We start from the raw sequence: 12356 nt of genomic DNA on the forward strand, positions 1-12356 counted from the left end.
TGGTGGTGGTGGTGGTAGTGTTCCGTGGAGTCTGTACCAACTCATAGCGACCCTGCATAGGGTTTCCGAGGCTGTAAATCTTTACAGGAGCAGAAAGTCTCATCTTTCTCTCATGGAACAGCTGGTAGTTTCGAACTGCTGACCTTGAGGTTCGCAGCCCAACTTGTAACCACTATGCTACCAGAGCTCCTTGTGTCTAGGGGTAAGCTTCTTTATTTCTTTTTGTCTTGCTCAGCATGTCATGGGCCTTTTCTTCAGGTCTTTTTAGAAAATTCTTTGCTTCTTTAAATATTGACCCTCTTCACTCTTATTTTTTTCCTTCTGGATCTGTTATTAAACAGATATGGGGACTTATGATTCTGTTATCCATGTCTTGTAAAGTTTTTTATTCTTTGTGTTGCATTCTTGGAACATTCTGTTTAAACTTAGAAATTTGGCCTGTTGGTTGTTTTATTCCAAAAGTAATCATTTTATTTCTAAGGGTTTGTGTTGATTCTTTTTCCATAGCTACCTGCTCTTGTTTCATGATAGTCTGTCCTTTCATGCATTTGACACTGTTCTGTATTTCTCTAAGGATATACAATACATTTAATTGAATTATTGCTCATTATTTCTTTTCTCAGTTGCAAATTCTTTTTAGTGGAATTGGTCGTTTCAGTTCTTTTCATGTTAGTACGTTGTTGTTAGGTGCAATCTAGTTGGTGCCAACTCGTAGCTACCCTTTGCGCAACAGCATGAAACACTGTCCGATCATGGGCCAGCCTCACAGTTGTTGCCACACTTGAGTCCATCAATGCTGCCACTTGGCCAATCCCTCTCACTGGGGGTCTTCCTCTTTTTCTCTGACCCTCCACCCTACTAAACATGATATCCTTCTCCAGTGACTGGTCCCTCCTGACAATATGTCTGAAGTATGAGAGATGAAGTTTGGCCATCCTGGCCTCCAAGGAGCACTCTGGCTACACTTCTTCCAACACGGATCTATTGGTTCTTTTGGCAGCCCATGGCACTTTCAATATTCTCCTCCAACACCATAATTCAGATGCATCAATTCTTCTACAATATTCCTTATTCACTGCCCAGCTTTTGCATGCTTACGAGGTTACTGGAAATACCATGGCTTGGGTCAGGCACACCTTAGTCTTCAAGCTGACATCTGTGCTCTTCAACACTTTAAATAGGTCTTGTGCAGCAGATTTGCCTAATGCAATACGTCATTTGATTTCTTGACTGCTGCTTCCATGAATGTTGATAGTTGCGCATAGTGGTTACAAATCAGGCTGCCAACCTCAGGGTCAGCTGTTCAAAACTACCAGCTGTTCCGTGGGAGAAAGATGAGACTTTCTGCTTCCGTAAATATTTACAGCCTCAGAAACCCTGTGCAGGGTCCTTATGAGTGGAACCGACTCCACGGCACATAACAACAACAACATTAGTACTTAATTTTGCTGTTATTATTGCGAAGTGTCGTCAAGTCAGTTCTAACTCATAGTGACCCTGTATAGGGTTTCCAAAGAGTGGATGGTGAATTTGAACTGCCAACCTTGTGGTTCAAACCAACTTTGCAGTCCAGTGCTCTATCCCACAACACCACACCAGGACTTCAGTTGTGTAAAAAGAAGCAACTGTCGATCAGCCCATTGGTGGGCGTACACAAGAGGTTAGTCATCTTCCACCGGTTTCAGTACCAAATTGAGGACTTCTGAACCACTGAGCAGTATTGTGTCTCTCTGACCCAAGCTTCCACATCCACAGTTTCCATCTATAAGCGGATGGAAACTCTTTAACTCCTGCTTGCCCTACAAGAATGGAATAAAGAGCCTAGAGAAGTATCAGCCAGCTGTGGTTACTTCTGCTGTAGCATTCCAGTTAACCCTTTGACAGTTGCCCTGAGCCTCCCTCTTCCCAGGCAGGCCCCAGTTCTGCTGTCTTTTACAGCAGCAGTGCAGGGCCCCTAACCTCCTTCTGTGGCTTCTGTCCATCATCGATTGCTCACAAGTTCTGGTCCACGAACTTCTCCCCTTCTTAGTCTTTTATTTGTGTATTTCTTTCCCTGGGTTTGCTGAGTAAAGAGCAAACTACTGCTTGTTCTAATTCCTATCTTGAAACCAAAAAGTCCAACTTGCATACTGTTAAGGGGTTTCTTTCATAGGAAAGAAAATAGGGTTTATTTCATAGAAATACTATAAAACCTCCTCTTTAAGAATCAGCGTTTGACGGTGAGTTTCCAGCATTTTGTATAAATATTCACCATTGCTTGAACATGCTGATAAAACTGAATGTTTGCTGATAAGTACCCTTACTCCCTAGCTCAGAATGTTTATTAATCTGCCAAGGGTAGTTCAGGGTGAGCATCATGGAGAATTCACTGACGCAACAGCTGGTGGCATTGCTGTGTAATAGACACACCTCCTGGATCCCCAGGTTTCCTGCAGGTGGTACGGAGTGTCCCCCTCAGGCCCTAATTCCTACTCAGCCATTTCTCCTTTCTGTTTCCAGCTATCTTCCTAACATCTTTTCCAGGAAGTACTGGTAGGACACATGCTCAAAACACTTCTCTGCTTTATTATTCCATGATGTTAGCTTAGGTTCTGCCAGTGATGACTTGGGGGACATAGTTGTTGCTGATGTTGATCGTTCTGTGATGACCTGTGTGTTGTTGCTGTGCTGCTGGACAGGAGCCCTGGTAGCATAGTGGATTACAAATTGGGCTGCTAACCACAAGGTCAGCAGTTTGAATCCACTAGCAGCTCTATAGGAGAAAGATGGGGCTTTCTGCTTCTGTAAAGATTTACAGTCTCAGAATCCCTCCCTATGCAGTGTCACTATGAGTCGGAACCAACTCAACAGCATACAACAACAGCAGTGATGCTAGAAGCTATGCCATTTGTATTCCATATACCAGCAGGGCCATCCATGGTGAATAGGTTTCAGCTGAGCTTCCAGACTAGGACACATTAGGAAGAAATGCCTGGTAACCTACTTCCAAGGAAAACTATAGATCACAACAGAATGTTGTCCAATATAGTGCTGGTAGATGAGCTTCCTAGTTGGAAGGTCTCAAAATGTACAGTGGACAGAGTAATGAACTTGATGTTCTTGAGGATGGTTCAGAAAAAGGCAGTATTTCATTCTGTCGTATGTGAGAGCACATGAGTTGGAACTCATGCAACAGCAACTGATAACAATGTTTTTGGCTTAACCAAGTATTTGTAAGATAAATATTATATTTTCTGTTCTCTTCTCCAATTTTGCTTTCTGGTTCATTTAAATTTTAACATCAAACTACCCTACAAAACTGATTCATAGAACCACAACATTCTAGTGCTGAAACTACCAAGAAGAGCCCTTTTGTTGTCAGATATATTTTACTGGTGATGTTGACACTAATGGTGATATAGGTACTTGTGCAGTGCCAGGTACCCTACATACTTGAGAGCTAATCTTCACAGAAGTCTCAAGAGATCAGTAGCGTCAGCCCATTTCACAGATGAGATACCTGAAGCAGAGAAGTTAGGTGAATTACATAACTTGTAAGTAATAGAGCTAAGATTGGAACCTGGGTCTCATGTTTAAAAGCCCATGCTCTTTTCTTTTTCTTCTCGTTCCTGCCTGTACCTTTTTCCCCCTTTCTTTCTTTGTTTATTTTTGGGTTTTGGTGAAAACATACACAACAAAGCACACATGCTTTCAGTAATTTTTTACAGGTCCAAGGGAAGTTCATGAAAAATGAAATTAAAAGATAATAGAATTTTTCCCTAAACTTTTTGAAGCCCCCTTGAGAAGTTAAGTGAAAATGGTTGCTTACTTCACATTGATTGCATCATTGTTCTCACTGGGTTTTTTCTCCTTTTAAATTTTTATTGTGAATTGAGTTATAGTGTACCTGGGAGAATATCAGCTTTACATTCATCTGTTGTCATTCGTTTCATTGCAGTGATTACAATCCCCTCCAAGGTGCTAACTGAAAGGTTGGCTGTTCGAGTCATCTTAAGACACCTTGGGGAAAATCCTGGTGTTCTACTTCTGAAAATCAGACATAGAAAGTCCAACAGAGCACAGTTCTGCACTGATACACATGGGCTTGCCTTGAGTGAGTCAGGACTAACTGACTTGATGGCAACTGACTTTTTTCACCACTTTGTGTGTGTAGTGCTACAGGATAAAACACTGGACCATAAGGTTGGTTTGAACCATAAGGTTGATGTTTCAAACCTACCAGCCGCTCCTTGGAAACACTATACAGGGTCACTGTGAGTCAGAATCAATTCGACAGCACTTAATAGCAACTTGCTACATGACTTTGAGATCCTCAGATCTTCTGAGGCTTGGTTTCTGCATTTATAAAATGGGATAATATCCCCATCTTTTGAGTAGTAAGTAATAGATCTCATAAGGACAGAGGCTGTCCCAGAGAATTGCAACATATACAACTTTAACCCATACATCAAGTCATAGCAACCCAATATAGGGGTTTTCACAGCTATAAATCTTTACAGGATCAGACTGCCTCATCTTTCTGCTGGTGGGTTCAAGCCACCAACCTTACAGTTAGCAGCCTGATTCCTAGCCCACAACACAAGCAAAACTCATATGAATTTAACCATACAGTACTGGACAGAAAAGAAAAGGAATATAAATCTTGAATAACATGGGGAACGCTGCCTACCATTCCATCCAGTGAGTATACACCCCAGAGGGAGATGGAGATGTGAGATGAGAAGCTGCTTTACCTCCCTCAGTCTTGGTTCCCTGTATCTAAGCAAGAGTACCTCATCCAGCCACATGTGAGTCCCAGCTTTAAAGATCTGTGGGTTTTGTTCTTAACACCAGCCAGTATTTCCTGTGGTGCTTAAGAAAAGCAGCAGCCATCAAGGGTATTTTGATCAATGGATTTTGCCTAATACTTCTTTAGTACTGTGGTAGGGACTGCTGGTGCCCAGCCCCACATCCCACCCCACCTGAGTTAACCTATAGCTGCATCAAGTCTTCACAGGCAAGACAAGTTTACCATGTCTCTCCTTTCTGAAAGAGGGCATACTCCAGAGAGGAGGGGAGTTACTGCTGGAGGAGTGACCCCCAACCTTTGGGGGTTGAGAGTCAGTATTGCCCTGCTTCCTATGAAGTGTTTCTAAGACACGATTTGTAGGGTTTCTCTGAACCCTTGCTTATTAATCCCTAGTGGCCCAGCACCGTGACCTGCTCATTAACCATACTTTATTGGCTTCTTCCCGTCCCTTTTCGCCTTCTCCATTTCTTTATTTGTACTTCCTGAGATTAGGCTCAGCTTTTAGGAGTTTTCTCTGTCAGTGTTCTCCAGAGAAACAGAACCAGCGAGATACACAAGGGGGGAAATTCCGTTACCTTTTAATTTCACTTTTTTACTAATTTTTTGAAGCCCCCACATGCATATGGAGTCCTTGTGTGGCACTGTAGGATAGCACTGGACAGCTAACTGAAGGTTGATGGTTCAAACCCACCACTCACTCCTCAGAAACCCTATACAATGTCACTATGAGTCGGGACCAATTCGATGGCACACAACAACAACACATGTGTATACATATATTTAAATATAGAGAGAGAATTGGCTCATTTATTTCTGAGGGGCTGGGAAGTCCAAGATCCTTAAGTCCAGCAACACAAAAATTAAAATGAGAATTCTTCAGAAATATATACTAAAGGGTTTCAAAACATTCATAGACAAAAAATTTGTTATCTTTTCATTCCATATTTTAAGTCTCCTTTTATTTATAGCCTGGAGGCAGAATACACCCTAGGGAAATTTTCTTTTTGCTCTTAAGGGCTTTAATTGATTACTGAGACCTACCCACATTGTGGGGGGCAACCTGCTTTACTTAAGGCCAACTGATTTAGTCATGGCATGTTATTCAGTCAAACAGCATAAGGCCATCATGTTGTTGTCAGGTGTCATCAAGTCAGAACTGACTCATAGCAACCCCATGCACAGCAGAACGAAACAATGTCCGATCCTGGGCCAACCTCACTACCGCTGCCACACTTGACGCCATCAATGATACCATCTGGCCGATCTATCTCGTTGGGGGTCTTCCTCTCTTTCTCTGACCCTCCATCTTATCCAGCATGACATCCTTCTCTAGCGACTGCTCCTTCCTGACAATATGTCCAAAGTATGAGGGATGAAGGCCATCATAGTGTTATTTAATTTAATAACAGCAGCTAGACTAGTGTTTAGCCATACAGTTGTGTACCATTGCTTAGTGAAGTTGAGCAATAATATTAACCATCACAGGAGGGATCCAAACTAAGACGAGAGATTTCTGGCAAGATGGCAGACTAGGCAGGTGGACTACACCATCCCTCCACAGCAAAGATACAAAAGAGACACACATGAAAATCCTAGCACCCTGAACTTCGATAGAAAGGTTAGAGAAGTTGATGGTATGCTTGCTGGGAGAAGAGAGCGACCAGAGATGACAAGAGAGAGAGACTGTCTGGTGAACAGCTGGCCAGAGGTGGCTCAACCATCTTGTAAGCAGTGTTAGTAGGGGAGGGAGGCTTGTCAGTGCAGATTCATGAAAGAACATAAAAGGTACAATTCCTTCTTTTTCCCCATGCACCCCTGGTGATCAGAAACATAGCCAACTCCCACCCTTATCTTTCTCAAGCACAGAACTTGCTGTCCAGGAGTTCGGAGACATTGTCAGTGTGAGGTGGAGGCCAGCTGTGCCCATTTGGTGTGCAGCTTTGTTGCCTAGATTCATGTGGGCTCAGCTCCTTACCTACAAAACCCACAGAGCCACCAGACCAGCATTTAACCAGTCATGCTGCCCCAGCTTCCCTGGGGTCCTGATGGACACTGAAACCAGCTCCATCAGGGGTCCCCTTGAACTGCTTCCAGATTGAGTGTCCTAAACATAGATAACACCAACACCATAAGAACTCCATCTAGGGCCAGATCTTTGTTCTCACATCTCCTCCACAACCTACCTGTGAGCTCCTTGCATTGCAGGAGCCCCCCAGAGACAATAGGCAATTTTAGCTCACTTGAAGTAACAAAAGAGAATGGCTCAAACAAATGACCCAGATGCAGAGCCAGAACATGTTTTTGAGGAAGACAAGATAATGGAACTAACTGAAAAAGAATTCAAAAGTATGGTAATTAGATACCTTCCAAGTATTGATAGAAAGATCAAGGAAAGCAAAGTAAATTTTGAGATAATCTAAAGCCTGCAATTAGAAATACAGAAGATTAATACTAAGATTTCAGAAATGGATGATACATTGAAAGGACAAAGAAGTAGCTGCAAAGTGATGGAAGCCAGAATTAGTGAGCTTAAAGATAAATCTCTCAAATCTGTATGCTAGAAGAATAATCAGAAAAAATAATGAGAAAAACTGAGGAAGGCCGAAGAGTTCTATGGGACACTATGATGAAGACCAGTGTACATGTGTTTGGAATTCCAGAACAGAAAGAGACAATAAAAAGCGCAGAGAAAATTGTCAAAGAGTTGTTGGAAGAAAAGTGCCCTAACATAAAAGATGAGAAGATAAGCATACAAAAAGCTGATAATATACCTGCATATCAAAATTTTAAAAAAAGGAAAATCAGAAATATGTATTAAATGTCAATACAGCAGAAATGAAAATGACAAGAAAACCCACAAACAAAATGAACTCAGCATCCAGCTGATAAAAAGAGAGGGCATATGCACAAGAACACCCACACTTGCAGATAATACCCAATGACTGACTTCAATGACTGGATGATCAGAGCTCAACCAGAAGAAGAAAGAAGAGGAAAAAAAGAGTAATCTGATACAATTTGATGAACTTGACCTACACCTAAGGATGCAGCAACTCAAAAGAGGGAACAAATCCTTACAGCAAGAATCATTCCCACCCCCTCCACACACAGAGTAGACAGGGATGGGCAACTTGTACATTGACTATCCAAAATGGGGGTGGGGGGCTACAAAGGCAAGAAGTAACTGGCTTACAAGCGTTCAAGAGGGAACCTAGAGCCAGGGGGCATGGAGGAAGGCAGAATCTCCTGTTAGTACTATCCAATCTGTCTAGGCAGAGCTGATGAAATGAAATACAGATGGGTCTCTTGTGAATAATTGTTATCAGGACTGATTGTGAGGGTTGGAAATGTAAAGGTAGACGTATTATAGCAAGGAAGGGAGTGATTAACTTTCCAGTCTCGGACCATCAACGGAGAAGAGCCAAGAGCGGGACCCTACCCAGAGAAGCAGCGATGCCTGAGATGGGGGCAGAGACGACAACATGGAGCAGCTGGGAACTTTAGATCCAGAGAGGGAGAGGGGCTGTGTGCTGATGACTGGGGGGGGGATAGTGTAGGGAGCAGGCTTGCAGTGTATACCCTTTGGTTGGTTGATGATGCATGGAGGGGATTGATACTATGGCAATGAAACGATATACGATAGAGTGAATGTAAAACTAATGTTCTCCCACGTAAACTACCATATAATTCACAATAAAACATTTTTAAAAAAATGAACTCAGCATAGAAAATTATGTAGAACAAAGAATCCAGCAGCACCACACACGCACACACACAAAAACCACATAGAAAAATGACAGAAATCCATTGGTATCTATTGATTAATTGCACTGAGTATAGATGAGTTAAATGTACTACCAGTCAAGAGACAGAGACAGCTGGAGACTTTAGACCCAGAGAGGGAGAGGGGCTGTGTGCTGATGACTAGGGGGCAGGCTTGCAGGGTATGCTCTTTGGTTGGTTGATGATGCATAGAGGGGATTGTAACCATGGCAATGAAACAATATACGATAGAATGAATGTAAAGCTAATGTTCTCCCATGTAAACTATCACATAGTTCACAATAACACATTTAAAAAAAAAAAAGAGAAACAGAGACAGCAGAATGGAAAACAGAGTCTTTCAATATGCTGTCTACAAGGGACATATCAAAAAGATGGTGACAGCCTAAATGTCCACCAACAGAAGAATGGTTAAGCAAACTTTACTACATATACACAATGTTGTTGTTGTTAAGTGCCATCGAGTTGATTCCGACCCATAACGACCCTGTATAGGGTTTCCAAGAAGCAGCTGGTGAGCTTGAACCACTGACGTTGCAGTTGAAATGACTTTGCGGTCTGACGCATTAGCCCACAGTGCCACACCAGGTCCCTCATGTACACAATAGTATACTATAAAACATTGAAGGAAAATCATTCATGGGCCACAGGGTAGACACATGTTAACATGGGTGACAGGACAGGTATACGACAAAGGGGAAGTTAGTAGAGGAAAGAATGAAGGTAGTGGGAGGAATGCAGTGGTTAAAGTGAATAGAGATAAATGCTGTTAACTGTTGGTACATGGAGGGGATTACAACCGTGTAATGAAGCAAAGTATATGATTTGTTGAATGTGAAACTGATGATTTGCTCTGTAAACCATCACTCATTTTACAATAAAAAGTTTTTAAAAATATTAATAAGGCAAGAATCTGCCTCCATGCAAGATACTCCTGATACATAGTGAGATCTCCACAGAGCGTCCTCCATAGATGTTGAACTCTAGTCCCACCTGGGTTCGTTCCCCCACGCCTTTCTGGTCTACTGTCCCTCGCACTACACTTACTAAGTGCTTCCCACTGTCGTCCCTTGCAGGTGATCGAGAAGAACTTGAGTGGCTGGTGGTACATTCAGATTGAAGATAAGGAAGGATGGGCCCCAGCCACCTTCATTGACAAATACAAGAAAACGAGCAGCGCCTTAAGACCCAACTTTCTGGCTCCCCTGCCCAACGAGGTGACCCAGCTCCGACTTGGGGATGCAGCAGCAATAGAGAACAGTACAGGCTGTGAAGCCACAGGCCCCTCTCGGCCCCTGCCTGACGCACCACACAGCAGTGTGGACTTGGGGATGCCGTGGTCCAAGGACTGGAAGGGCGCCAAGGAGGGCCTGAGGAAGGCGACTGCAGACATTTCCGCAGGCTACGAGGAGATCTCAGACCCTGATGTGGAGGAGAAGCCCAGCCTCCCTCCCCGAAAAGAGTCCATCATCAAGTCCGAAGGGGAGCTGCAGGAGAGAGAGAGGCAGAGGTTGGAGCAGCTCCGGGGCTCTTCACCCAAGCCTCCCGGCATGATCTTGCCCATGATCCCAGCCAAGCACACCCCCCCAGCCCGGGAAAGCAGGAAGCCAGAACCCAAACCTGACAAAAGTAAGTTGTTCCAGCTGAAAAATGAAATGGGACTGGAATGCGGTCACAAGGTGTTGGCAAAGGAAGTGAAGAAACCCAACCTCCGGCCCGTCTCCAAAGCCAAAGCTGACCCACCAGAGGAGAAGCCAGAAGCCGTTCCCCAGAACCCATTCTTAAAATCCAAACCTCAGGTTAGGCCCAAACCAGCTCCTTCCCCCAAGACAGAGCCACCTCAGGGTGAAGACCAACTGGACATCTGTAACCTCAGGAGTAAGCTCAGGCCTGCCAAGTCCCAAGAGAGAACCTCATTGGATGGGGAGAGCCACCAAGCTGTTGGGGGCACAGACCTGGCCTTCAGCCGCAGCTTCCTGTCTGGGGAGGGACCCGGCCGTGCCCAGGAGAAAATAAGCAAACAGGACGGGCTCAGCCCTAAGGAGATGGCCTCCAGAGCCCCTCCCCGGCCAGCCAAGACAACAGAGCCCATGTGTAAGAGTGTCCCCATCCCTTTCCAGGACACTTCCCAGCAGAGGCCCGTGGTCCCACCCCGAAGACCACCACCACCCAAGAAAGCCTCCTCATCACCCAGGCCCCTCTCAGAGATCAGAGGACCACAGCGTGAGGCCAGCGAAGGCAAGGCAATTCCTACCCCTGGCCGGGCCCTACTTGTCCCTCCAAAAGCCAGGCCTTTTCTCCTCAACTCCTCAGTAGGCCAAGATGACTTGAGAGGCAAAGGCTTGCCAGGACCACGAATGGTGGGCAGGATTGGAGAAAGCAGGGAGAAAGCATCTGCAGCTCCCTGCCCCAGCACCGATGGCCCAAAGGACTCTTTGTATGTGGCTGTGGCCAACTTTGAAGGTGATGAAGATACTAGCAGCTTCCAGGAAGGGACTGTGTTTGAAGTCCGAGAAAAGAATAACAGCGGCTGGTGGTATTGCCAAGTTCTGAGTGGGGGCCCTTCCTGGGAAGGATGGATTCCTTCCAACTACCTAAGAAAGAAGCCATAGCTGCCCCCTCACTGCCCAGAGGCCCTCTTGGCCCCTGTTGGCATTACTCACATATTTAAGATGCCTCTTAATTTATCATCCTCCATGCAGCTTCAAGCGCAGGATAGACTCTGGAGTTTCATCCCTTCTTCCCACAGGGATGGTAGGTATTCTTCGTGAAAACTCAGTCCCTGAAACCTTAGGGCATCCTCTGGAAGCTCGATGCCACCCCTTGCATTTGATCCAAATCAGCATCCCAGCCTTAAGAGAACCCCTGCTCCCGGCCCATGCATGGCCTTCCCTTCCCTCCCAGTGGTGGGGCCATGACTCTGCAAGTCCCTCCCATGACCAGAGCCCACCCTCAGGAGATACTCCACAGAGGGTTGCTTGGATGAGATGAAATAAGGAGCAGCCCTCCCTGATCTCCTACCTGATCCATGACGACTTGTTCTAACTTCATATCTCTCAAAGTCCAGTGGCTTTATTCACTCCATTTCCAAAAGGCCTGGTACCACAAAAGAACTTTGTCCTATAGAAGTCAGCATCTTTGCTAATCCCAGAGAAAGTGTCTTCTTGCCCAGGCCTCAGTGGTGTAAGTGGAGGCAGCTACTCACCTCACGTTCCTGCTGCAAGTCCAGGCCCATCGTAGGACTTTTAAATAAGACTCGCCCCCATGTGGGGTGTTTCACTAACATCTACCTAGAGCAAGAATCTAAACGTTTGAATAAGGGAGACCAGACCATTTGCAAGCTGTGCCCTGGGAACACCCCTTTGTGGAGTAGCTAGTAAGTAGGTGACAAACACTGTGCTTGGTTTCATGTAATATTTTATCCATTCTGTAGATAAGGAGGCTTGGGCACAGGCACAGTGTGCTTAAGGGTACACTGGCTGGGAAGAGGAGTAAAGAGCATTGGAACCTCCCTGACTGACTTCAATATCTGTGCTCTTCCCTCCTGGAAAAAGCCCACCTGGCAGGGGAAAGATGGAGGCTGCTGGGCACCACCAGGAGTACTATGGCTAAGTGCTTCCTGGTGCTGGTGAAGGGCACTTACAGCTGCTTCCACACCTACCACCCCTCCAACCTGCTGCAGTGTACCACCAAAGACCACCCTGGACTCTGAATACTGCTCCACCAAGCTGCCAGAACCCTGGTGGTTGGCACAGCCCTGTGCCCTGCTCCTTCCTGTGCTGGT

At 45.0% G+C, this 12356-nt stretch overlaps 1 protein-coding gene across 1 annotated transcript in view; it reads left to right on the top strand.

Moving 5' to 3' along the window:
* SH3PXD2B (SH3 and PX domains 2B) overlaps positions 1-11185 on the top strand; it is a 215406-nt gene extending 204221 nt beyond the window's left edge. The window contains exon 13 of the mRNA XM_006864810.1: positions 9649-11185. Within this exon, the coding sequence (XP_006864872.1) occupies positions 9649-11184 (1536 nt within the window). The 3' untranslated portion in view covers position 11185. The remainder of the gene's footprint in view (positions 1-9648) is intronic.
* The last annotated feature ends 1171 nt before the right edge of the window (positions 11186-12356 follow it).

The sequence above is a fragment of the Chrysochloris asiatica genome, unplaced genomic scaffold (assembly GCF_000296735.1).
Source record: "Chrysochloris asiatica unplaced genomic scaffold, ChrAsi1.0 scaffold00071, whole genome shotgun sequence".
NCBI lineage: Eukaryota > Metazoa > Chordata > Mammalia > Afrosoricida > Chrysochloridae > Chrysochloris > Chrysochloris asiatica.